We start from the raw sequence: 22,866 nt of genomic DNA, 5'->3' as shown, positions 1-22,866 counted from the left end.
GGGTATGATTTCTTTGTCAGTAGTTTTATTTATTTGCTAAATATTCCCCAGCTACCTTTTAATCTGGTTCAAGCCCGCTTGGGAGAAACATTTGGCTTGTGGGCTGAGAAGATAATCTTGTTCTGTTTGGACTCAAAGCAATGAACTAGGAGTAAGGGGGGGGCGGGGAAATAGAGCTAAAGAAATGTGGATTTAGGTGTGATGTAAAGAAGTTTCAACCATCAATCTCCGAGGGTCCTCCCAGCTCTGACATCCTGTAGCCAAATCACAGCAACATCCAAAGAGCCCTAACTGCATCTCAAATCAGAGACCCTGACTGCAAACCTCAAGGCTTTGCCAGAAATTGCTCATGCAACCTTGGACAAATCCCTTCTCTCTAGACCTGAGTTAGCTCCTCTGTATTATGAAGGGGATGGACTGCATGACCTCTGAGACCCCCCAACCTCCTGGCCCCTGAATCTGTGATTCTACAGACTGGATTTTGGAGTCCTTTGAGCTCCTCTTGGCCGTTTCATGTCACCAGCTTCTCAGCCCCAGACGCAGAATGGAGCCTGTCTCTGTGGGCTGGCTGGGCTCACTGACCCACTGCCTCCCCAAGGAGGCTGGGACCCTCAGAAGCCATGAGTCTGACTGGGGAATGCCGAGCCAGACCCTAGGCTTCCTACTGCTAGCTCCCTCCCTCCTCATCTAGAGTAACCGGCATGTCCTGTTCAGGTTGACTTGTCAAGGACATTCTAAATAGCCACTGTAAACTCCCCAGGCTTTGGGGAGGGGGGAAGGGGCGGAAGCACCTGATTGGTGGAACTCACACCTGTCCAGGTGCAACTGAGCCGGAGGGGGAGACTCTCAGAGCTGAGGGCCTGCAGAGGGAGGGCGAGGGAGAACTGGTCAGACGTGGGGGACCCGGATGAGGAGGATCCCTGGGGAAACCTAGATCAGTTGTGGCGCCTTGTGGAATGGTGTGTGTGTGTGTGTGTGTGAATGTGGATGTGTGGGTGTGTGTGTGAGTGTGACTGAAGTGGTCTGGGGACAAGGCCTTTTGAATAGTGCTGGTTTCTCAGGGCCACTGGACCAGAATTCTCATTTTGCTGGATCCTAGCTGTGTGACCTTGGGTAAGTCCCTTCTATCTCTGGTTCTTCTTCTCTATGAAATAAAGGAGCTGGCCCAGATGAGATCTAGGTTTTCAGGTTTTCATTATTGTCTTCTTCTTCTTCTTCTTCTTCTTCTTCTTCTTCTTCTTCTTCTTTTGATTTTTGCAAGGCAAACCCAAGGTTAAGTTAAGTGACTTGCCCAAGGTCACTCAGCTAGGTAATTATTAAGTGTCTGAGGTGAGATTTGAACTCAGGTCCTCCTGACTACAGGGCCAGTGGTCTATCTACTGCACCACTTGCTGTCCCTAATCTAGGTTTCCTTCTCATGCAATCCCTATCATTTTATTTTATTTTAATTTTTGGTAGTATGATCAGCTTTTGTATTCCTCTCTAACATCTCACAAAATGAATGGAAAGACAAAATCAGTCCTGGTCCTATCTTCATGACCTTGCTGCGACCCACATTTTCATTTTGTTTGCTTTTTGATGTTGCTCATCCTGTGCATCTTAATCCAGATAGGCAACAGTCAACAATCAGCAACCTGGATTCCCAACTCCACTCTTCCATTTTTTAAACATAAAATTCCCATCATTTTAGTTCTAGAACAAGTTACTTCTCTGTGGGCAGCTAAGGGAGGAGAGATGGAAAGAAGCCTGGGAACCATGGACCATGCCGAGGCCAGCTTGTCCTATGCAGATTAAAGGGCAGGGGGGCAGAACTGTTCAGTAGGCACTGACTGCCCCCTCTCACAGTGGGGTTCTGGGCTGAAGGAGGTCTCTTTTTATTCAGTGACTCTCCTCCTGCTCCAGGGGACTACTTGGAGTGGGCAGAGACAGCCAGGATGGGGAGGCAGAGGGGATGCCAGATGAGGTGAGAAGAACCCAGGAAGGTTGGGTGACCTGGGTGATAAGATATGTGAGCTCTCTTCTTCCTGCTGCCAGCCTGGAGGGTCAAAGCCAGGGAACTTTCCTAAAGCCTGTCTCTGGACACACTATGTCCACACAGGAGATGGAAATGGACTCTCTCAGGTAGCCCTTATATGCACGTTCATACCCTTATTGCCATGCCACCTTAACATGCACACATACCACATACAAACATACCATTCATGGTTCCTGTACTGTATATTCAACATACATGTTTATGGACATGCAAATATGTATTCACACACACACATACACAATCACACACCTCATCTCATCAGGGCAAGTTTTGAGCTGGGCCTTAGGGAAGAAGGAATCACAGACAAATATGAGCCTCAAGGGGTCTTAGAGATGACCTTCTCCAATGCCTTCATGTTTTGTATGAGGGGGCCTGAGGCCCAGAGTTGTTCACCAACTGATGCCAGAGGCACAGTAGATGACTGAGTTGGCATTCTTTCCCCTTCTTCTCGATCGCTTTGTGCTGAGTTTCAGGTTGGCCCCTGGCTGAGTAGGTAGAGGGGATGAGATGTGAGGGGGTGGTCACTGCTGGGAACACCAGAAGAGGGAGACCCCATTTCCCTGGGCTCTAGGGAGGGACTGGGCTGCCCTGCAAGGTGCTCCTCTCTCCAAGCAGGGTCCTGCGATGGAAGATCTAGTGGGACTCCGTGAGGGGGCATCAGGGGATCCTGTAGCCTTGCAGGACCTATGGGGCCCCTGCCCCAGGGCCCAGCGCCGAATCAGAGGTAAGAGGCCCCTGCCTGCCAAGATCCATTGGTGCCTCTTCCAGGGCTCACAGGGCACTTGGCCTCTGGCTCTTTCTCCGACCTGTTCACTTCTCTTTCCCGGCTTGCCTTTCTCTTACCCTCCCCCTCCAACTTATTTCCTTCCCTATTGCCTTTTTTAGTGGCCTCTCTTTCTCTCTATCTGAGACCACCTCACCCCCTAAAAATAGCCCCTCCCCTAGGACGCAGCCTGTAATCTCAGCTCCTGAGCTGAACAGATGGGCGAGCTGCCAGTCCCCTTTTATCTTTCCCCTCCAATGCCATTGCCCAGCATCTCCTAGGAATGGGGAGAAGTGAGGCTCCCCAGTTTCTCTTGGCCAAAGTCAAAAAGGAGCCATAGCTCCCTCTATTCTTTAGAGCCAGGCATCCATCTGGCTCTCACCTTTCTGTCCCCCTCCCCCCTCCCAGATCCTTGTCTGGCTGGGGCTCCCATGGTGCAGTGGGAAGAGGTATCCCCTCGTCCACTTTTACTAATCCCTTATCTGGGAAGGTGGAGGGGGCATTGCCATGGTCCCTCCTGGCAGCTGACTGGGGCTCCCATGTTGCAGTGAGAGGCAGCACCCCTCACCCATTTCTACTAATCCCTTATCTGGGAAGGTGGAGGGGGGCATTGCCATGGTCCCTCCAGGCAGCTGACTGGGGCTCCCATGTTGCAGTGAGAGGTAGCACCCCCTCACCCATTTCTACTAATCCCTTATCTACTAATTTATTACTAATCTAATTTACTAATCCCTTATCAGGAATGGGGCACTGCTATGGGTTCCTCCAGGCAACAGGCTGGGGGCCTGAGGCATGTGTGTTATTCCCTCTTCCTTTTCCCAGGGAACTAAGTTCTTTGGGCCACTGCACCCTCTTAGCTTTAGCTCCTATGACACCCACTCCCCCGCCACCCCAACCCCATACCTCTACACCCAGAATGCCCTTCTTTGCCAGTTGAATTCCTCCATTTATTCATTGTTCAATTATTTGTTTCAAGGTGGTGGGGAGGGGCTAGACTTTTGATTTCCATATAGAGATCTCTCAGATGAGGAAACTCCCTTTGCTAGTATAGATCAGCCACTCCTTGGAAATTTCATATTCTTCCTGTCAAGCAGCCCAGGATGTTGAAAGCGGCTTACCCAGGGCCACAGGATGAGCATGGGTCAGAGGAAGGGCTTGCATCCATATCTTCTGGATCTGAGGCCCTGCCCTCTCTAGACAAAGTCATATGGACTCTCTCAGCCAAGCTGTGTTGAGCTTCTTCTGGGCAGAACTCAATGCAGGATAAAATACAGATGAAAGCTTCCCTCAGGGAGCTTCCAGTCCAACAGAGGGCTGAGACCCCAGTGCAAGAAGGAGTGATGTTCTATTCAAGTGTAAGTGCCCTAACAAAGCTTGATTGGGGATCCGAGAAGCAAGACAGTTTGTGCTCATTCTGGTCCCCTTCTGAACACTCTTTAGAGGCAGCTAGGTGATAAGGTAGGGAGAGTTCAACTCTTGCTTTAGACACTTATTAGCAGTGTGACCTTGGGCAAGTCACTTCATCTGTCTGCCTCAGTTTCCTCATCTGCAAAATGTGGGTAATAGCATCTACCTCCAAGTGTCACAGTGAGGAACAAGCAAGCTAATTTTTGTAAAGTTCTTGGGAAGTTTGTAAATTGATCTATAAATATTGTTATTGTTGTAGGAATTCAGCTGGCAAAGACTGGCATTCTGGTGTAGATGATAACCCAGGGGTATTGTGTGTGTGTGTGTGTGTGTGTGTGTGTGTGTGTGTGTGAGAGGGTTATAGGAGATAAGGCTAAAAAGGTGGGTTGGCCCCACATTGAATTCTAGGCAAAGGGTTCTGAACTGATGCTCAGGGTACAGACCTGGGAGACTTGAACTCTTCCCAGGAGCTACTGACTTTGTTAGTCACTGAGTTGACTAACTTCCTGATGGATGTGTCTCCCAGGGCAGGGTCAGGTCAGGGGTTGGAGCCAGGTCTCTGGATGAGAGAGGGAGCCCTGGGTCCCTGGGGTGGGCAGATGCTTTCTCTGGCTCTTGCCTGGTCTCTGGAGCCTGGTCTCTCAATCCTTGTGCTTGGGGGGGGGTGGGGTCCTTGGTTGCTCTTAGCAGAGAGGTGGCAGGAGATTTATGACAAGTAGGAGCCAACCCTGAAGGCCTGCCTCCCTCTTCCTCACCAAGCTATAAATACCCCATCACAGCAATTCTCTGGGAGGCAGAGCAGAAGTAGCTGGTCACACCTGTCTCCATGCAACCATAACCCCTTGGCTGGCTGGGCACAGCACAACCCCCCCCCCCAACCCCTCCTTTCTTTATGCCACCTTCTCCAGCCTGGCAACATGCCCTTGTCTGGTTCTAGCTTCCCTCATTCATGCTCGCTGGCTCTCCTAGACCCGAGGCTGGGTTGAAATCTGCCCTGGCACAGTGCCTGCTACTGTGCTACCTTCTACTGGCAGGATGCCTCACTATACTATTTGTTCTCTTCAGTGAAACCCTTTGGCCCTTTTCAACCTGAGACCAGAGACCTCTTTGCCCTGAGGTTGGCCCTGACTTTCTCCAGTCTTTCCCTTCCCTTTCTCTGTGATTGGCCCCAAGCTGGCCAGACTTCTGCCCAGACATGGGGTTCCTTTCTAAACCAGCCCAGGCCACTGACTTTCAACAAACCCAGATCCCTACATGAATGGTCTAACCTCGAACATACCTCCTCCATCTTGGCAGGCTTCTTGGAGAGAGTGAAGAGACAGCTCTTCCGAGTGGGTGAAGACTGGTATTTCTTGGTTGGCCTAGGAGTGCTCATGGCTATCATCAGTTTTGCCATGAACTTTGCCGTCTCCAGACTCGTCCATGGTAACTATCGGCAATTGACAACCCGTGCAACCTGTCCTTTTATATCTTAGAAGTGAAGAGGTCCTGGCCCAGGATATCAGCGATGCTAGCTAGGTTGCCTGGCAGGGGGAGAAGTGACATATCTACCTTCACCTTACTGCATAACCCTTCTTCCCTTTTATTCACCTCCCCATTCCCTACAAGAAGAGTGGCTACGGTGGATTCAAATCAAAGAATGTCAGAGATGGGGGGGGGCCTTAGAAGAGAAAATGTCAGAATTGGGAGGGTCCTTAGGACACAGATGCCAGAACTGGGAGGGTCCTTAGAACAGAGAATGTCAGAGCTGAGAGGTCCCCAGAACACAGGATGTCAGAACTGAGGAACCCTTAGGACACTGAATGTCAGAATTAGTGAGGCTCTTAGACCCAGAATGTCAGAGCTGGGAGGGTCCTTAGAACAGAATGTCAGATCTGGGAGAGGCCTCAGAACACAGAATGTTAGAATATAGAATATCAGTGCTCTTATCTATCTATGTGTATGCTGGGGGTATGGGAATAGGTTGTTGTTGATTTAAGTCTGGATGCCAGTTGATGGGAAAAACAATGACAAATTTGATCTCATTTAGAGGAAGGCAAACAGGATAATAGAAGGACTGGAAATTATGTCATGGGAGAAGATTTTGAAGGAGTTAGGATTATGAAGCTTAGAGAGAAGATTTAGGGAGTTCACGATCATTGTCTGCAAAATATTTTCAAAGTTGTCCAGTGGAAAAGGGATTCCATTGATTCTGTTTGGTTGCAGAGAGCAGAACAAGTTTGCAAGTGGTTTCAAGTTCACTGAAGCAGATTTTGACTCCATGGCAGGCAAACTTGCTAACAATCAGAGCTGTCCCAAAGCAGAATAGGTAGCCTTGGGTGGGGCAGGGAGTGAAGTCTTCAAATAGAAGTTGGCCAACCACTTGGCCAAGGATGTGGGGTTTGACCCCTGAAGCCCCAATCAATGCTGAGACTGTAATCTTAGAACAAAGAATGTTCAAAGTCCTCAACTCCTCCATTTTATGGAGGACGAAACAGACCTAGACAAGGCCAGAGACTTGCTCTCGAAGTCATCGGAAAACACCCCCATCTTAGTGGGAAGTTGACCCTACCTTCTGGTCACCACTCAATGTCCGCAAGCCCAACCTTACCCTTTTCTTGTGGACTCTTGATACAGACTCACTCACTCAAGTCAAGCAGCACAGGGACACTTTAATGAAAAAATGGCAGGCAGGGCATCTTTCCAAACACTTTTCGGGAGGCTAGCAAGACCTTTTGGCCCTGCAACTCCCACGGTCCTCTCCTAGCACACATGTGGCTGTATCGAGAAATTGGAGACAGTCATCTTCTCCGCTACCTCTCTTGGACTGTGTATCCCATAGCCTTGGTCTCCTTCTCCACTGGCTTTTCCCAGAGCATCACTCCCTTCTCTGGAGGTAAGAATCATGGACCAAAGTACCTTTTTTTTATTTTTTGGGAAAAGATAACAATAATAACAGTGATAGGATGTATTTCCATAGCATTCCCAGACTTTACAAAATGACAGTAATTCTATGAATAAGGGAATATTAGTTTTTTTTTTAACAGAACAGGAAACTGAGCCTCAGGAAAGATTAGTGCTTTATCCATGGTCACATGGCTAATAAATGTTCAAGCTAGGATCCCAAATCTCATGTCCTGACTTTAGGCTCAAGGGAGCTCATGCTCCTTCCTACCCTGTACTTTCCTTCCAGTAGTAGTATCTTGAATTTCCATATTAATTTATGTTTGAATTTCCTTATTGGTTTAGTCAGAAAGTCAAAACCTAGCTCTGCCACTTATTTTGTGGCACCTGGACAAGCCAATTATCTCTCTGGACCTAGGTTTCTTTATCTGTGAAGCAGGGATGGATGAAAGGATCATAGCTATCAAACTCAGAATCTCAGATGTCATTTATTCCAATTCTTTATTTTACAGCTGAAGAAACTGAGGCCCAAAGTGGTCAAGTATTGGAGGTAGCATTTGAATACATGTTCTTAGATTCCAGAGCCTATATCACATAGGCTTCCTTTGATTATAGGTTGATGTGTGTAGGAAGGATGGAGGGTTGGGATATAGTGATTTAGGAGATAATAGTCTCAGCCCTGCCAGTTTCCCCCCCAGGCATATGACCAGTAGTAGCTGGGGATTACAGACTTTTTGATCCCCATGTGGTTCAATAAAACCACTTGTCTCTCCTCTTCACTATTCTCCCTGCTATTAGGCTCAGGAATCTCAGAACTGATGGTCATTCTATCTGGTGTTGTCCTGGAGGATTACTTGGACATCAAGAACTTTGGGGCTAAAGTGGTGGGTCTCACCTGCACCCTGGCATCTGGCAGTACCATCTTTCTTGGCAAAGTGGTATGTGTCCCTAGAGTAGAAAGGTTAGGGATGGATGGGAGGACAGGCTATAGTTTATACACCTCTGGAATGGGGCTGGGGCTGCCGGGCATGAGGGGCATGGCATTCCTGCTTGGCTGTGCTCATCCATCCTTTCTTCCTCCCAGGGCCCCTTCACACATATTTGCAGCATGATTGCTGCCTACATGGGCAAAGTGCGCATTTCAGCCCTTGGAGAGTATGAGGTAAGGTCTAGGGCTTCGGGTGTTGCCACACTCATCTGCTCAGGGGTTTGACTGTCTTCTCCAGAAATCCCTGGGGTCTGGCTGAAGAGCCTGGAAAGATGGGGGGAAGTAGGAAAGCACAGGGAAACAGTAGGCTCATATTAGTCTGGTGTCCTGCCCAGCTCGGATAATCTGTCCCAAGACCCCTGAGCTAATACATCTTGTGTTCTAAAGACCCTCCCAATTCTGACATCTAGTGTTCTAAAACCCTCCCAAATATGATATTCTGTGTTCTAAAGACCCTCTCAATTCTGACGTTCTGTGTTCTAAGGCCCCTTACAGCTTTGAAATTTAGTGTACTAAGGGTCACCCCAGCTCTGACATCCTGTCTTCTAAGGGCCCTCCCAGCTCTGACATCCTGTGTTCCAAGACTCTCCCAGCTCTGACATTCTCTGTTCTAAGGGCCCTTCCTGATCTGTTGTTTTTCTGTTATTTTATATTTAAAGGTTCTCTGACATTTTGTGCTCTTGGGTCCCTTTATGTCCTATGTTCTAAGCTTTGTACATGTACAGCTTTTACATTCTCTTTTCTAACATCCCTCTCAGCGCTGACATTCTGGGTTCTAAAGTTTCTTCTTGCCTAGATGTCCAACATTCTAAAGGCCCCTTTGTTGTTGTTCAGTCATTGAGTCACATCTGATTATCTGTGATCCCACCCCAGACCTTTCTCTCATTCACTATCTGTCCAATTTGTGTTCTTTGCTTCCATGACCCTATTCATCCATCTCATCCTCTACCATCCCTTTTTTCATTTGCTTTCAATATTTCCCAATATCTGGATATTTTCAGTGAGTCCTCTTCTCATTATGTGGTCAAAGTATTTCAGTTTTAGTACAAAAGTTCCCTTTACCTCTGGTTTTAAATGATTCTTGCAACCTGGGTGGGGCATTTAGAACTGGGGGGATATTTGGAAACAAAGAAAGGGGCAAAGACCCCCACATACCAAAGTCTGTCTTTCTTCTCAGAACAAGATCAAGCAGAATGAGCTGTTGGTGGCTGCAGCAGCAGTGGGCGTGGCCACTGTCTTTGGGGCGCCCTTCAGTGGTGAGACCTGGTAGTGGGGGGGGAAGAGCAGAGATTCCTCCTCCCTCACCCCTGGGACCTTCCCACTGGGTTTTACTCCCGTATTCCAGGCCCCTTCCTCTCCAACATGCATGGGCTCCTCTCTCTTGAATTTTCTGCCCCAGGGTAGAATGGGCATTCAAATTCTCACACCTGCCCTGTTGCCTGGAATCCTGTGTTCCGGTTGAGTCAAACTAATATGTATGGGCTTCTTAAAACACTTGACTGGTGTCCAAAGCTCTGCAGGGGACAGAGAAAGGAAAGTACAGGGGCGGCTAGGTGGTGCAATGGATAGTGCACTGGCCCTGAAGTCAGGAGGACCTGAGTTCAAATGCGACCTCAGATACTTAATAACCTAGCTGTGTGGCCTTGGGCAAGTCCCTTTAACCCCATTGCCTTAAATAAAAGTAAAGTTGAAACCCCTTCTCCTGAAATGTTTATGCTCTAACTAGGGGAGACAAAACAAGAAAGTCACTGGGAAACAATGTAACACAGATTTAGAATTAAATTATTTTAGATTAGAAACATTAGCAACTTCTACATGGGGCCAAAGTGCACAGGTTTGGGGAGTCAAGAAGACTCATCTAAATTCTAACCCAGTTTCAGACACTAGCTGTGTGATCCTGGGTAAGTCACTTTACCTGATTTGCCTCAGTTTCCTCATCTGTAAAATGAGTTAGAGAAAAAAATGGCAAACCACTCCAGTATCTCTGTCAAGAAAACCCTAAATGGGGCAGCTAGGTGGCGCAGTGGATAGAGCACCGGCCCTGGAGTCAGGAGTACCTGGGTTCAAATCTGGCCTCAGACACTTAATAATTACCTAGCTGTGTGGCCTTGGGCAAGCCACTTAACCCCATCTGCCTTGCAAAAACCTAAAAAAAAACCCAACCTTAAATGGGGTCACAGAGAGTTGACCCCAACTGAACAACATTAGAACTGAACATTAAATTAGGTGGTTCAGACTCTAAGTGCATTAGAAATGAGAATAATAATAATAATGATAAATAGAAATGTGGAGAATAATGAGTAAAGCCCACTGCTATCATCTTATGCAAAGTACTCTCCCACATGCCTATGGCAAAAGGATTATTGAAGGTAAAAGGATTATCACCCCCATTTTACAGAGGAGGAGACAGACCCAGAGTCCCTCTGTTCAAATTCTGACTCTATGTGGTCTTGGGCAAATTATTTCTTCTCTCTGGGCCTCAGTTTAGACATCTGAAAATAAGAATTTGAGAGCTCTAAGGTCCCATGCAGATGATCCAATGAGCCTATGACTAATCTAGGGTTGCTCTGGCAGTAGGTGGTAGCATTGAGAATTGATCCCAAATCCTTTGACTCCAAATACAGAGAAGTGGACTTCCCTAAGGTCATAACAGCTAAATGGTAGAGCCAGAACCAGAGAGTTGGTCAGCTTTGGAGTCAGAGGACCTAGGTTCAAGTCCTGGTTTGTCTCTTGAGGCCTCAGTTTCTTCATCTGTAAATTGAGGGGGTTGGATATCAGATGACCTCCAAGGTTTCTTCCAAGTCTAAATCAACGATTTCAGTATTCAAACACAATTCTAGGCTCAGGCCTCTGTCTGCTCTGAATCAGGAAGGGTTTCCTGGAGAAATGAAAGGGCTTGGAGTTAGTTCAGGTCCTCCATTCCACCCTTGCCTTGGTCAGGAAAAGTACAGTCTAAGAGTGAATGGGGGGGAGGGGAAGGGGAAAGAGGTTTCCTCTCACAGTGGGAAACTCCAACTGGGACAGGTAGCTATGGGATCTGGTGGAGACACCGAGCTGAGTCTCTTGTGTCTGACCCCTCTTCCCCAGGGGTCCTATTCAGCATCGAGGTGATGTCCTCCCATTTTGCTGTCTGGGATTACTGGCGAGGTTTTTTCTCTGCGGTCTGTGGGGCCTTCATGTTCCGGCTCCTGGCTGTCTTCAACAGTGAGCAAGGTGAGTGGAATCCTGAGCATCCTCCTACAAGAACTATTCAGTCAGTATTAAAAAAAACCTCAAGGGCTGCATATTTGGGGTCCCTTTAGGGGTTCTGTTCCACCATCTCCAGGGCCTTCTTTAAGCAGGTAGAAGAGGGATTTGACTTGGTTCTTCATGGCTCCAGAAAGTAGAACAAGGAACAATGAATGAATGGAAGTGACAAAGAGGCCCACTGAGGTCAGGAAAACTGTCCTGTTAGATCTTGCTCTAAGAGGAATGGGTTATCATGTGGAAGGCAGGTAGTGAGCTCTCTATCCTTAGAGCAACTTAAACAGAGGTTACATGTGACTTCTTGTTTAGTATTTAATAGAAGGATTATCTATTCAGGTTTCTAAGTTAAATTAGATGCCATCTAAGGTGGCCCTGGCCTGGGAGTCAGGAAGACTCATCTTCCTGAATTCAAATCTGGTTTAAGATACTTCCTGTGAGACCTTGGGCAAGTCACTTATATGCCTCAGTTTCCCTCATGAGTAGGAGAAAGAAATGGCGAACCACTCCAGTATCTTTGTCAAGAAAACCTCAAATGGTGTCATGGAGAGTTGGATACAATTAAAAAAAACTGTACACCAGAAAGGTTCCTTCCACCTCTGGGATTCTGTGCTCCTACTGGAACAGTGGGACACAAGGTCAATAGAAGTAAAGTTGTAAAAGGCCTTGAAGGCCAGGTTAAGACTCTTTGGAGACTTCATGTTGAGGAAGGAGCTACCTTTGCAGGGGCTTGAGAAGTGGGGGTGTGGGACAATGGACAGTAAGCTAAGGATCTGATGTGTGATTCCTTTCTGTTCAATCTTTCCTCCAGAAACCATCACTTCCCTCTTCAAGACTAGTTTCCGTGTCGATATACCTTTTGATCTCCCAGAAATCTTCTTCTTTGTATTGCTTGGGTGAGTAGTTACAAGAAGGGTGAGAGACCCAGAAGGATGAGGGACCTTGGGCTGGACACAGGTCTCCCCATTTTCAGGGTGCCCCTGGGTTGCAGTCCCCTCTTTCCTCAAGGAGGAACTCTACCATGAAATCCAGGTTCTTTGGATACAAATGGATGGTAGTCCTGTTGACTCACTTCTGGGGTTCCCAGGCAGGGAGAGAGGAAAGGGAAATGAGCTGAACCTCAGGGCCTCTCTTGACTTCTTCCAGGTTTGTCTGTGGGATCATGAGCTGTGCCTACGTCTTTGGTCATCGCCGATTTGCAATGTTCATTAGAACAAACTGCATTACCAAAAAACTGCTTGCCACAGAGTATGAACCAAGCTGAGGGGATGGCGAGAGTTGGGGGGATGGTGTTGTTTGCTATAATTCTTCCTGAGCTCCCATCAGCTAACTTTGGCTCCCTTCCCCAGTTCTAACCCCTAACCCTAATGAGCAATCTTCCTGAGGACCCATCAGCTTAACTTGGCTCCTGAGTCCCTAATCCTGATGAACAGTCCTGACTCCAGGGCCTTGGTTCAATCAATCAATAGACATTAAGTGCCTACAAGACTCAAATATATTGGCCACATGATGAGAAGACAGGGCTCATTGAAACAGATGCTGATGTTGGGATAAATTGAAGGTAAAAGGAATGAGATGGATGGATAGTGTCATGGAAGCAGCATGCATGAGCTTGGACAGACTATGGGAGATAGGAGAGCAGGCCTAGTGTGCTGTGGTCCATGGGGTCACAGAGTCAGACAGGACTAAACCACTGAACAACTTACTATGAGCCAGTCACTGTACTAAAGACTGCGGATACAAAGAGGAAAACTCTCTCTACTCTCAATAAGCTTCCATTTAATGGAAAAAGAGAACAAGTAGAGGGTTTGGAAAGTGGGGTGAGGTGGGGTGAAGTTGCCCCATCAGTCAGTTTTTATTAAAGCATTTATTAAATGTTTACTATTACCAAACCTTGTGCTAAGAACGAGGGAAACACAGAACAAAAACCAGAGTTCCTGTCTTCGGGGAGCTCATATTTGGGTCAGGTGGGAATGGGGAGAGACAACACAGGTAAAGCTCTGACTAGATACTGGATCTATACAGAATAGATGGAAGGCAATCTGAGAAGGAAAGCTCCTAGGACGCTGTAGGACAACCCAAACTCCCAGCATCCCCTCTGGTCCCAATAGGGGATAGAGGGGGTGATCCTGATCACCTTCTCTTCCTTCCAGCAAACCTCTGTATGCAGCCCTGGTGGCCCTGATTTTGGCCTCCATCACCTACCCACACAGTCTGGGAAGATTCATGGCCTCCAGGGTAAGAGGGAAATGAAGTCTAAGTCTAGTGCTTTCCCCCTATATCTCACCAGAGCTCATTATTACAGAGAAGTGTAAGCCAGGTTCTCTGCCCTCAAAGAGCTTACAACAGTCTAGATGGGGGAACAGGATCCCACACTGCCCCACCATACATACACACACTCACACCATATAGTGAGTTCCCAGTGAGGGAAAGAGAAGGAAACAAGTATTGATTAAGTATCGACTTTCTGCTGATCCCTTTATAAATATCATCTCAGTTGATCCCCACAACAACCTCGTGAAGTAGGTGTCATAATTCTCTACTTTACAATTGAGCAAACTGAGGTAGACAGGAGAAGTGACTTGTCCAAGGTCACAGAGCTAATACATGTCTGAGGCAGAATTTGAACTTGGGTCTTCCTGACTCCAGGCCCAGTACTCTCTCCACTCCACTACCTGCAGAGGAGGTCAAGATCACTGTGGGCAGAAGTGGACAGGGAAGGCTCCCTAGAGTTTGGAGACCTTGAAAAGGGGGGAGATATAAAGAGAGAGAGCCATGGGGGAGCAGGGAGGGACATCTATGAGTTACTCCCATCTCTGCCCCTAGTTGTCTATGAATTTGTACCTGAATTCATTGTTTGACAACCAATCATGGGCTCTGCTATCCCGGAATTCTTCCCCTGAATGGCCCCCAGAGGTGGACCCCCACAACCTCTGGTTTGAGTGGTACCATCCGCAATTTACCATCTTTGGCACACTCACTTTCTTCCTGGTCATGAAGGTAAGTGTTCCCTCCCCCCCCCCCCCCAGCCCTCCTGACCTTCTTGCCACCTTCTCTAATCTGGCAAGTGTCCCCACTCACCTGCTATCCTTTCTGCCCACTTCCTGACCACTCTGACTTGCTGCTCCCTATGTGAAGGGAGGCAAGTCATTTTATTCTCTGGGCCTTCTTGAGTCATCTGCAGCACAATGGGACTGGACCTCATGCAGTAGTCTCTGAGTTTCCTGCCAACTCTCAATCTATCGTCTTAGGAACCAATGAACTATTCAGAGACATGGTCTTGGTTCCTTGATACTATTCTTTTCATCCCCAGGACCATGTTAAAGGGAGTACCCTGCCCCCAGTCACCTCCATCAAGGCTCATTCCCCTGCTCCTTTAGCCTACCAGTATCCAGCCCAAGATCCTCCTCTCATTCCCTCCCTTTCTCCCTCCTTCCTCCTATCTGCTGAGCATCCCCTTAGAGTATGCCCTTACTCTGGGGCCCTGACTCTGCCCACAGTTTTGGATGTTGATTCTTGCCACCACAATACCCATGCCAGCTGGGTACTTCATGCCTGTATTTATCTATGGTGAGTCTGGAGGGCCCAGAGGTGGTTGGTACTGTAATATCCTTAACTTGCAAAACTACTCCCTAGTATATGCCCATTATATGTGGAAGAGGCCTGGGACCTGGGATTGGGCTGCCTGCCAGATACCCTAGAAGCCATTCACTCAGCAAATCTTTGCAGAATATATCCCATGTGTAAGAAATAGTGCCATAGGGTAGGCTATGGCAGCCATGCATGCTGTCCTGGGCAGATCACATCTAGAATGTCCTCTTCAGTTCTGGGTACCACATTATTGAGAAACAAGATGGAGCTCATGAAGAAGGTAACCAGTTTGGTGGGGGGAAGGTTGGAGATTATGCTGTCCTAGGACTGGTTGAAAGAACTGGGCATGTTTAACTTATCAAAAAAAAAAAGACTTCAAGTATTTATAGAGCTGTCACATGGAGAACCATAAAGAGAGAGAGCCATGGGGGAGCAGGGAGGGACATCTATGAGTTACTCCCATCTCTGCCCCAGTTGTCTATGAATTTGTACCTGAATTCATTGTTTGACAACCAATCATGGGCTCTGCTATCCTGGAATTCTATGAATTTGTACCTGAACTTGGGGAGTTGTCCGACTGACTATTCATAATTTTATTTTTGGCTCTCTCACATGGCTCTCTCTCTTGGCTCCAGGGGACAGAACTAAGGAAGAGTGGGTAGAAGGTTGTCGTTTAGTTGTTTTCAATTATGTCTGACTCTTCATGATTCTTTTTTGGATTCTCTTGGCAAAGATCCTTGGAGTAGTTTGCCATTCTCTTCTCCAGTTCATTTTACAAATGAGGAAACTGAGGTAAATAGGGTTAAGTGATTTGCCCAGGGTCACAAAGCTAGTAAGTGTCTGAAGTTGAATTTGAACTCAGTATTTTCTTATTCTAGACCTGGCACTCTAACCACTGTTAGCCATTCCATAATGAAGGAGGCATATGGATAGAAGGTACAAAAAGACAAATCTTTTTTTTTCCTACCTTTTTTTTTTATATTTTTGCAAGGCAATGGGGTTAAGTGGCTTGCCCAAGGCCACACAGCTAGGTAATTATTGAGTGTCTGAGGCTGGATTTGAACTCAGGGACTCCTGACTCCAGGGCTGGTGCTCTATCCACTACGCCACTATGCCACCCCCTCTCACCTTATTCTTTATTGGACCAAACCTGTGTTTGCATTGGGGTAGGGAATTCCTGTTGAGGACAGTCCTTTTACTAAGATATATTGGCAGCTATTCTGAAATTTAGTCAAAAAGATAAATCTTAATTCAATGCAAGGAAAACTTTGCTAATAACTGGAGATATCCAAAAGTGGACACTAAGGAAATGGGAATCTTTAAGCAGATGCTGGATGGCTTCTCATTGGGGGACCCCTCCCTGCTCAGGCAGAAAATGGGACATAGAAGACAATGCTATACATGGAGGTCAAAAGACCTGGGTGTGAATCCTGCTTCAGACAGCTATGTGATCCTGAGCCAGATAATGTTTCATTTCCCTCATTTGTGAATGAGGGAACTTGATTGTAGAGATCAGCTCTAAAGGTGTGATTCTCTATGTGACCCAGGGCAAGTCACTTAACTTTATAAACCTCAGTTTCTTCATCTGCAAAATGAACTCAATGGCCTCCAAGGCCCCCTTCTCACTCTAAAGCTATGGATTCTTGGATTCTGAGTTCTAGAAGTTGGGGAGTTGTCCAACTGACTAATCGTAACTTTATCTTTGGTCACATGGAGAGAGTTCAAGGCCCTTTGGGTAATGGAACAGATCCTGCCTCACTTCCCACCACTCTTCCAACCATTGCCAGGGGCTGCCATTGGACGAATTTTTGGTGAGATCCTAGCTGTCATCTTCCCGGAGGGCATCAAGACCGATGATGGGGTCATTAATACCATCATTCCTGGTGCATATGCTCTGGCAGGTACATTTTCCTGGGTGTTCAAAGAATGTTAACCATGCCTGAAGGCCTCTGGGGCAGTTTAAAGACAGCCTGCAGGCAGAGGGGTAGTGATAAAGGACACCAAGCTAAGCCTGGCCTCAGTCATAGGAACCAGCACCACAGGGCAGATTCTGGTCCAAGGCCAATTTTTGCTTGAGGACAAATGTCTCTCCCAGGGTTATCCCCTTCTTCTGGAAGCATCTCAGCCTCACGCTGACCTAGACCTTTGGTGCTTGGGTGTTGACCCCTCCCTAGCAGAGATTCCAAGAGGTGGAGAGGGGATTGGGTCATGGTGGCCTGAGACTATGGATCTGCTTTCCCCCAACTCCCTCAATAGGAGCTGCTGCCTTCTCTGGAGCGGTGACCCACACCATCTCCACGGCCCTGCTAGCCTTCGAGCTGACAGGTCAGTTTGTCCATGTGCTGCCTGTCCTGATGTCTGTGCTCGCAGCCAATGCTGTGTGCCAGAACTTCCAACCTTCCTTTTATGAGAATGGGATCATCCTGAAGAAGCTTCCCTACCTGCCTCGGGTCCTGGGCCGTAAGCTCGAGTGAGTCTTAACTGTTGCCAGCTGACTAGTAGGGTTGGGGGAAGGCCTAGTATTCCCTCACAGGCAGGATGGCTATCCTGGAGAGAGCCCTGGCCTGGAAGCAGAGCACTTGGGCATTTTGTTGCTGATTCTATGTAACCTGGAGCAAGGATGATCTCCCCTCTGATCCTCAGTTTCCTTACCGTTAAAATGAATGAGTGGTTTGGATTAGGTAGCCTATCAAATCCTTTCCAACTCTAGAACTATGATTCCCTATTCCTCCTGGCTCCATTATTTTGCCTTCTAAGGGTCTTCCCAACTCTAACATTCTCTGTTTGGAGGACCCTTCCATTTTAAATTCTGATATTTTAAATTCTAAAGCCCTTATAGCATGTCAATCTATGTTCTAAGAGCTCTTCTCTCTCTGAAATTCTATATTCTGAGGGCCTTCTCAGTTCTTATATTCTCTGACATCTTGTGTTCTAAGGGATCCTCCAGCTCTGGAAATCCTTACAAAGCACCAGTGTTTCCATATTTCTTCTGCCTCTGGCCTAGACCATGTCTTGCCATGACACTCACCTTCCAGATTCCCATGGCAGCACAAAGGCCATATTTCTGCCCAGGGAATCATTCCTTGCTCTTTCTCCTTTGTCCATAGCTCCCATAGGGTCACTGCTGAACTCTTCATGAACCCAAATATCACCACCCTCGCCAAAGACTCTTCCTTGGATGAGGTGGTCAAAATCGTGACTTCCACTGAAGCTACTGAATACCCCCTGGTGGAGAGTGCAGGTAACCTGGGGAAGGGAAAGGGCCGGGTAGGGTATGTCCCTTTCTTTCTCTCTGTTCTCTTTATCAGAGACAGAGACAGAAAAGAAGGGGGAGAAGAAGAAGGAAGAGGAGGAGGAGGAGGAGAAAGAGGAAGAAGAAGAAGAAGAGAGGAAGAGAGAGAAGGAAAAAAAGAAGAGGAAAAAGAAAGAGGGAGAGAGACAGAGAGAGTTTATAATATTTCAAGCTGTCCTAAGATGAGATGGGAAGCTTTTATGTGGACTTTTATAGAGGGGGATTGGTATATCAGGAGTGGAAGAAAGTTCTGAGGTTTCAGTTGAAATATAATGCCCATGAGGAGTATTGATGAGTTGAAAAAAGTAAGAACAAGACAAATCCTCAAGGACTTTGAATGTCAGGATCAGGATGCTCTGGAGACCTCTGGGAGTCACTGAAAGTTTTGAATAGATAACTGTAGACTCAGAGGTTTAGAGATGGAAGAGGTCTGGGAAATCCTCATTTTACAGATGAGAAATCAACCCAAAGACAAGAGAAGTACAGGGACATGACCAGATTTACCCAGTTTGCCACCCAGATGACAGATTCAGGATTTGAGCAAAGGTTCACAACTCCAAACTCAATGTTGGTTCCTTTGTCCCAGCCTACTTCTCCAATAGTTACCATTTTACATAGTAATTCAGGTTTATAGAGATTTGGGAAGGTTATCTGAGCAGTGGAATGAGAGATGAATAGATAGAAAGCAGGTAAATCAGTTAAAAAGGCTAGGGCAATAACCTAGGTGAATTCTACCCCATCAGCTGGGTGACTTTTGAAAAATTCACATAACCTTCTGAATTTGTTTTATTACTATAAAATGAGGAAATCAAAGGGAGAAAATACCCAACACTGCTGACTGGGGTCAAATTGAATTAAAATGTAATTGGAAAATATTTAATCAAAAAAAGCAATAGAATGTAGATAATGTTAATATGTAGTTTTCTCCTGGGATGTTGTTATTTCAAGACATAATGCAAATTTTAAAACTTTTCATTTATTTAATTTTTTTGTTTTTTTGCAAGGCAGTGGGGTTAAGTGACTTGCCCAAGGTCGCAGAGTGTCTGAGTCTGAACTCAGGTCCTCTTTACTTCAGGGCCAGTGCTCCATCCCCTGGGCCACTTAGCTGCCCCTAAGATATGGTTTTCTAAGCCAACATTCAACCTTCAGGGATTTTTTGTATCATTTAGTGGCCCCCATTTCTATTTGAGTTTGATCCCACTACCCTACAAAACCATAAGCTCCCTCCCAACTCTGATATCCTATGATTCTAAGCCAGGGCTAGTGGGGAGACTGGAAGGAAAAAAAACCATCTTGGGTCTTTTTACAAAGATCCTCCTCACCTTTAATTCCTCATCTCTTCTTCCCCCTTCAATGGACTGTTCTACCTCCTCCAGCTCCTGGCAATGTCCCTATAACCAGTTTCATTGAGGATTGACCAAAATTCTCACCCCAACCAAATGATCCTCTCTCCTCTTCCCTTTTTTTTTCCTGGTCCAGAATCTCAGCTCTTGGTGGGCATAATACATAGGGCCCAGCTGTTGCCATTCCTCCAGGCAGAATCGACTACCCAGGCACCTGGACAACAGGTAGGTGAAGGGCTTGGAGGCAATGCCCAGGTCTAACCACTTGTCCAAAATAAGGGTGGTGGGAGGAGGTATTCAAATTAATCTTCTAAAGGAAGAAGCATAATGTGGAGAAAGGGGAGAAGATTGAGGCCAAGATGGGGCTTGAGGAACTGTGGGGTAGGAGGGGGATGGATGGACTTAAACCCATGTGGAGCAACAGGGAACCCCTCCAAAAGTTCCTCTATGGATAGGCAGTGTGGTTTAATACATACAGAGCTCTCAATGGAACCAGAAAGTCTTGGATTGACACATATTGTCTGTGTGACTCTGTGTCACTCAATCTCTTCATCACCCAGATGATTCTCTTTGCTGTAGAGACTGAATAAACTCTGTATTGATGAAGATCATTCTCCACCAGGGGGTTCATATATAATAAAGATGAAAGAAAGAAAGAAAGAAAGAAAGAAAGAAAGAAAGAAAGAAAGAAAGAAAGAAACAAAGAAGAAGAAAGAAAGGAAGGAAGGAAGGAAGGAAGGAAGGAAGAAAAAGAGAAGAAGGAGGGGAGAAGAAAAGAAGGAAGGAAAATAGGGAGGAAGGAATGAATGAAGAAGAAGGAAAGAAAAGAGGGAAGGAAGAGGGAAAAAAGAAAAAAGAAAAAAGGAAGGGAGAAAGGGAGGGAGGGAAACTCTACCTTGTCTTTCTATAAGTCTAGTCTGGTAGGGTAGTGGAGGTGGGACAGGTGGGACATTTTGGCTGCCACCCCCTTACCCTTCACTCTCTCACCCTCCCAGTGGCGTCTCCATGAGGTTCTGGCCGGGGGCTGCCCTGTGGAGCCTGTGACATTACAGCTGTCGCCCCAGACTTCCCTACACCAGGTAAACTCACTAGGCAAGTGCTAGGGGAGGCAGGGAGGGGTGTGTGTGTGTGTGTGTGTGTGTGTGTGTGTGTGTGTGTGTGTGTGTATGTGCATGCATCAGAGCTAAGTGAATGCATTCAAAAATCTGGATTCAGGTCCAGCCCTGTCTATGTGGTTTTGAGCAAGTATGGGTCTCAGTTTCCCCATCTGTAAAATGCAAGGGTGGAACTGGATGGATCTCTAGGGTCAGTTTCAACACAAACATGGTCCATTGGTGATATAAAGAGAAAAAAGAAAATGAAATGAAATTAAACAGTCCCTGCCCTCCAGGAACTCCCATTCTACAGGATTCTTGAATCTGATGTCTTGTACATCTGCTGCACCAGAAAGAGGCTCATTTCGGTGCATTGTGGATTCATTTCTTTATTTCTTTTTTTGCAATTTTTTTATTTTACAAAATGAGAGATGAAAATGAGAAAGAAAACATTGCCATTAATGTGGTAGACTACAAGAGAAGATTCAATACAAAACAATAAATTTCCATTTCAAGAAAACATAAAATAAATACTATCCATTGTCCTCACAGCTGCCCAACTTTTTTTTTTTGCTTCCTTGTTGGTTTTCTTTCATTCTCTGCTGTCCACTTTTTACTTTATTTCTTTTTTTCCTTTTTTCCTTCCCTCCTTCCCACCTAAAGGATACAATTAATATACATATTTGTAAATATACATATATGTAAGACCATACTGTGTTTATTTTCCCCTGTCATCTGTCTCTCTCTGAAGGTGGATAGTATCTTCCCTCATAAGCCCAAGTTTTCCCAAATCAATCAGCTCATCATTTCTTATACCACAGCAATATTCCTTTCTGGATTCAAAAATCATTTTCCTTCATAATATCTTTGAGATTGATTTGGGTATTGGTAATAGTCAAAATGACTTGGTTGCTCAAAATTGTTCTTAAAACGATCTGCTATAACTGTATACAATGTTCTCTTGGTTCTGCCTATTTTATTCTTCATTATTTTATGGAGGTCTCTAAAATCATCTAGCTCATTTCTTATGGCAAAGTAATATTCCATCATGAACAAATACCACAATTTATTTAGCCATTACCCAATTGATGGGAAATTCCTACAATTTCCAGTACTTTGCTACCACAAAGAGAGTTGCTATAAATATTTTAGAACATGTAGTTTTTTTCCATTATCCCTAATCATCTTGGGAAATGAACCTAATAGTCTTGTTGATGGGTCAAAGGATATAGGCAGTTTAATAACTCTTTGGGTGTAATTCCAAATCTCTCTCCAAAATGACTGGATCAGCTCACAGATCCAACAACAATAAATTAAAATCTCAATTTTTACATATGTATGTATATATATATGTCATTTTTTAGAACATGTAAGTTTCTTTTAAAAATATTTTTTTAAAGTACAGAGACAAATATTTTTTAGCTCTAAATTTCTCTCTCCCCCCCATCTAATGAGGAGGCAAGAAAAATAAAACCTATTATTAGTTTGAAGAAAAAAAAGAAATTACATAATTTTATTGTGTATTTGAAAGAAGAGCAAGTTGTGCACAGTAAATTTGCAGTTTCATGGGCAATCATCTTTTTATTGTGCTATGTTCATGGAAATTTCATTATTTATGTTTGTGGAATTTATGTTATGAAATTTTATTATTATTATTTTATTCTATAAATTAAAAAATCAATTTAATAATGATTCACAAATTTTTTTGAATTATAAAAAAGTGTAGTTATGCAAAACAAATTTCTACATTAACCACACTGGAAAAAAGAAAAAGAAAGAAAAAAAAATGTTTCAATCTGCAGTCTGAGTCCAGTTCTCTTTCTAGAGGTAGATAGCACATTTCTTTATGAGTTCTTTGGAATTTTGGTTGGTCATTGTGAAGATTCATTTTGATGAAATGTTCCCTTGATAACGGAATTCTCAGTGGATAGACTCTTGGCCCTAGAATCAGAAGACCTGAGTTCAAATGAGTCCTAACTGTGTCCCTAGGCAAGTCATTTAACCCTCTGTTTGCCTCAGTTTCCTCATTTGGATTCAATGGATTTAATAAAAGGGCCAATCTCCCAGGGTGGTTGTAAGGATCAAATAAGATCATGATTAAAATAGTAAGCACTAAATAAATGTTAGCAATTATCATTACAGAGCACTAGAATTGCATTTAGTAAGATCTGTGTTCAAATACAACCTTAGACACTCAGATCACTGTGTGATCTTGGGTAAGTCTCTT

General features: G+C 45.5%; 1 protein-coding gene across 4 annotated transcripts in view; it reads left to right on the top strand.

The window, feature by feature from the left end:
• Positions 1-868: 868 nt before the first annotated feature.
• The window catches only part of CLCNKA (chloride voltage-gated channel Ka), a 24,407-nt gene continuing 2,409 nt past the window's right edge, over positions 869-22,866 (top strand). Inside the window, exons 1-18 of one of the 4 annotated variants that reach the window (XM_074218346.1) lie at positions 869-1,113; positions 2,651-2,759; positions 5,502-5,630; positions 6,952-7,080; positions 7,887-8,026; positions 8,173-8,250; positions 9,254-9,332; positions 11,164-11,289; positions 12,131-12,215; positions 12,466-12,567; positions 13,473-13,557; positions 14,146-14,319; positions 14,820-14,889; positions 16,698-16,811; positions 17,167-17,380; positions 18,018-18,151; positions 19,682-19,770; positions 20,541-20,624. In XM_074218346.1, the coding sequence (XP_074074447.1) occupies positions 2,660-2,759; positions 5,502-5,630; positions 6,952-7,080; positions 7,887-8,026; positions 8,173-8,250; positions 9,254-9,332; positions 11,164-11,289; positions 12,131-12,215; positions 12,466-12,567; positions 13,473-13,557; positions 14,146-14,319; positions 14,820-14,889; positions 16,698-16,811; positions 17,167-17,380; positions 18,018-18,151; positions 19,682-19,770; positions 20,541-20,624 (1,932 nt within the window). In that variant the 5' untranslated portion in view covers positions 869-1,113; positions 2,651-2,659. Of the gene's footprint in view, positions 1,114-2,647; positions 2,760-5,501; positions 5,631-6,951; positions 7,081-7,886; positions 8,027-8,172; positions 8,251-9,253; positions 9,333-11,163; positions 11,290-12,130; positions 12,216-12,465; positions 12,568-13,472; positions 13,558-14,145; positions 14,320-14,819; positions 14,890-16,697; positions 16,812-17,166; positions 17,381-18,017; positions 18,152-19,681; positions 19,771-20,540; positions 20,625-22,866 lie in introns of all 4 variants that reach the window. The other 3 variants (XM_074218347.1, XM_074218349.1, XM_074218348.1) reach the window with 3 other exon arrangements.

The sequence above is a fragment of the Macrotis lagotis genome, chromosome 1 (assembly GCF_037893015.1).
Source record: "Macrotis lagotis isolate mMagLag1 chromosome 1, bilby.v1.9.chrom.fasta, whole genome shotgun sequence".
Taxonomy (NCBI): domain Eukaryota; kingdom Metazoa; phylum Chordata; class Mammalia; order Peramelemorphia; family Peramelidae; genus Macrotis; species Macrotis lagotis.
Note: the sequence above shows the minus strand (reverse complement) of the source record. Positions and strands in the feature narration are given on the sequence as shown.